Here is a 3,203-nt window from a genome sequence, read left to right on the forward strand (position 1 = left end):
TTGCCAGGTTGACAAAGATAAGTAGCACACTTAGCAGATATTTCCGTATTGCGCAAGTGGGAAGCTCTGTTTTGGGGATTACGTCTCTTTATATCAGGCAACCCCGGTTGTGTTCCTCTGCAGCCAGATTAAACCTTGTTGTAGCCTATATATTATGCTCTATTCATTATTTTTTAGAAACCTTGCACTTTTCTACTCCGTTTTAAACATTGTTCTTGTATTCAAATTAAGCGCGGTCCACTGCTGCACACGTGCCACAATATCGATACAGGGACAGCTGTATCGATACTCGTATCGTCAAATCTCTGTGACGATACATCGGCGTATCGATGTATCAAACACAGCACTAGTATAGACAAAAATACCAGAAAAATAGGGACCAGAAACTGTAAATGACAGAATTTAAATTTTTGGGTGAACTATCGCTTTAATCCCACCCCTGCAAACTCATGTTCATCTGCATTTTTAATACAGTGGGCATGTCACAAAAATCCAATCAACAGTCGATGCACCGAACAAAGTCCCTGCCTTACATTTTTTCTTTCTCTATAATCAATTACACTCAAATGTACATCAAAATACATAAGAAAAGATCTGTCACTGTTTCCAATTTATCGTGACTTTAATGCTTGTCCTGCTGTCTGTTGCATGTCCAGAGGAGAGCAGCAGCAGCAGCAGTGAAGTATGGATGAGCCGTGAGCAGAGCATGCAGACGCCCATCATGATGCCTTCACCCCACCTCACCTCCACCATCATGAGAGAGCCCAAACGCCTGCGTCCTGAGGAGAGCTACATGGGGGTGTACACCATGACCCCCGATCAGCAACAGCAGCACACACACCCTCAGACCCCTCAGCCACAACACCACCAAACACCCATGGACTACAAGTAAGAGCACTGATACTCAAGCTTAAAGGGGTGGCTGATCAGCTTTTTTCGAAAGGCTTGATTGTATTTATGGGGTGCAGAGTAGCATGTGTTTATGCTTAGTTTTTAAAAAAACAACATTATTTTCACATATTTTACCTTTATTCTACACCGCCGTTTCCGTTCTCGTCAAAGCATGTGTGCTGCTTAGTGTAGTTTGGGACTGAAGAAATATAGTGAGGTGTGATGTTATTGTTTAACAGCACACAAGTCACCTGGATGCTAGCACAGAGACAGCAGCAAGAGGAGGTGGCCAGACAGCAGCAGGAGAGAGCTATGAACTATGCCAAATTAAGGAGCAACCTTCAGCATGCCATGTAAGGGAACTTTACAGTGCACTTCATGTTCAGTGGGTAGATGCAGTTTGAATGCACACAAAAACATGTTTTTTTTTTTTTTTACAAATATGGTGCCTTTGGTCTTTCAATGCTTGCAGTCGTCGAGGAACAGGCCTTATGGAGGATGATGAGGAACCCATTGTGGAAGATGTGATGATGTCATCAGAAGGCCGAATTGAGGATCTCAATGAAGGCATGGACTTTGACACCATGGATATCGATCTGGTAATAAGCTTATGCTAATACCAATTGTCTTTATGATTTTGGTCTCTAGGAGTAGACTTTCGTGTAAATAACAATTTATATTACTGTTCAAAAGTTTGGGGTATGCACGATTTTTTTTTTTTTTAAAGAAGTCTGTAATGATCACCAAGACTGCGTTGGTTTTATCAAAAATATAGTAAAAACAGTAATATTGTGAAATATTATTGCAATTTAAAATAGCTGTTTTCTATTTTGATATATTTCAAAATGTAATTTATTTCTGTGATTTAAAGCATCATTACTCCAGTCTTCAGTGTCACATGATCCTTCAGATACCAGTCTAATATGCTGATTTGCTGCTCAAGAAACATTCATTTTTATTATCTTATTAATGTTGAAAGCAGTTGGGCTGCTAAATATATTTTGGTGACCAAACTTTTCAGGATTCTTTTCAGCATCTTTATGAAATAAAAAAAACAAAACAGAAGAAACCGAATCTTTACTGTCACTTGTGATCAATTTATGGCATCATTGCTGAATGAAGGTTAATAAAGAATTAAATTCTTTCAAAACAAAATTCTTTCTTACCCCTGCTTTTGAACAGTTCTGTGTATGTATTAGTGTTGTAGCCAAGACCACCTAATCCGAGACCAAGACCAGTGTGTGTTGAGACCAAGACAAGATCAAGACCAGACCACCACTACTCAAATTCTTCTGAAAGATCCACATTTACTGCCCAAGAAATGTCTTATTTTAAATCATTAAATACTATTAGAATAGTTAGACGCTAGAGCTGTTACCAATCAAATTAAATCACTAACAACTAAATTCATCTTTGCCTCTGCAGTGGTGGCACAGAAACTGCATCTGAATTGCATAAATAATGTTGAGAATTGCTCTTGCTCTTTTGATATTGCTTAAAGTCCCCATGAAATCAAAATTAAAAGTTTTTTGGGTGTTAGTGTCAATATGTTAGTCTTAAGGTTATCTATAAGGCAGTGTGCTCCAAAACAGTGACAAAATTCGCATTTAGAAGATTTAGAAGCATTCAAAGCTTGCAGTTCGTCACTTCCGCCAAATGGCTCAACGATGATTTTTTTGACGTCACATCGTACTTCAGCTTCTCATCAAACTTTCTGTCCAATCAAATGCTCTAGAACCCGAAGCGCCCACCCCCCTACACTATAAAATAGACACTGAAGCCGCGGCTGAAATCGGTCACTTGTCCACAGAATTAGTATTTTCTGTACAGTGAATGGGGACAGGGAACGATTCAAACAGTGTAAATATGCTTTCCATTGAGGAAAAAAAGAAGTCTGGTTTCGTGCTGTGTCACGCTAACCACCGCACCGCACACAGTGTGCGCCAAAACAGTGACAAAATTCGCATTTAGAAGATTTAGAAGCATTCAAAGCTTGCAGTTCGTCACTTCCGCCAAATGGCTCAACGATGATTTTTTTGACGTCACATCGTACTTCAGCTTCTCATCAAACTTTCTGTCCAATCAAATGCTCTAGAACCCGAAGCGCCCACCCCCCTACACTATAAAATAGACACTGAAGCCGCGGCTGAAATCGGTCACTTGTCCACAGAATTAGTATTTTCTGAACAGTGAATGGCATGTAGTGCATTATACAGGGGACAGGGAACGATTCAAACAATGTAAATATGCTTTCCATTGAGGAAAAAAAGAAGTCTGGTTTTGCGCTGTGTCACGCTAACCACCGCACCGCA

General features: G+C 39.8%; 1 protein-coding gene across 1 annotated transcript in view; it reads left to right on the forward strand.

Annotated features, from left to right (window-relative positions):
- The window catches only part of LOC107670183 (cohesin subunit SA-2), a 30,037-nt gene that overhangs the window by 23,487 nt on the left and 3,347 nt on the right, over window positions 1-3,203 (forward strand). Inside the window, exons 30-32 of the mRNA XM_016462703.1 lie at window positions 657-888; window positions 1,131-1,244; window positions 1,364-1,490. Of these exons, the coding sequence (XP_016318189.1) occupies window positions 657-888; window positions 1,131-1,244; window positions 1,364-1,490 (473 nt within the window). The remainder of the gene's footprint in view (window positions 1-656; window positions 889-1,130; window positions 1,245-1,363; window positions 1,491-3,203) is intronic.

This window comes from Sinocyclocheilus anshuiensis, unplaced genomic scaffold, assembly GCF_001515605.1.
Source record: "Sinocyclocheilus anshuiensis isolate Anshui unplaced genomic scaffold, SAMN03320099.WGS_v1.1 scaffold640, whole genome shotgun sequence".
In the NCBI taxonomy this organism is placed as follows: domain Eukaryota; kingdom Metazoa; phylum Chordata; class Actinopteri; order Cypriniformes; family Cyprinidae; genus Sinocyclocheilus; species Sinocyclocheilus anshuiensis.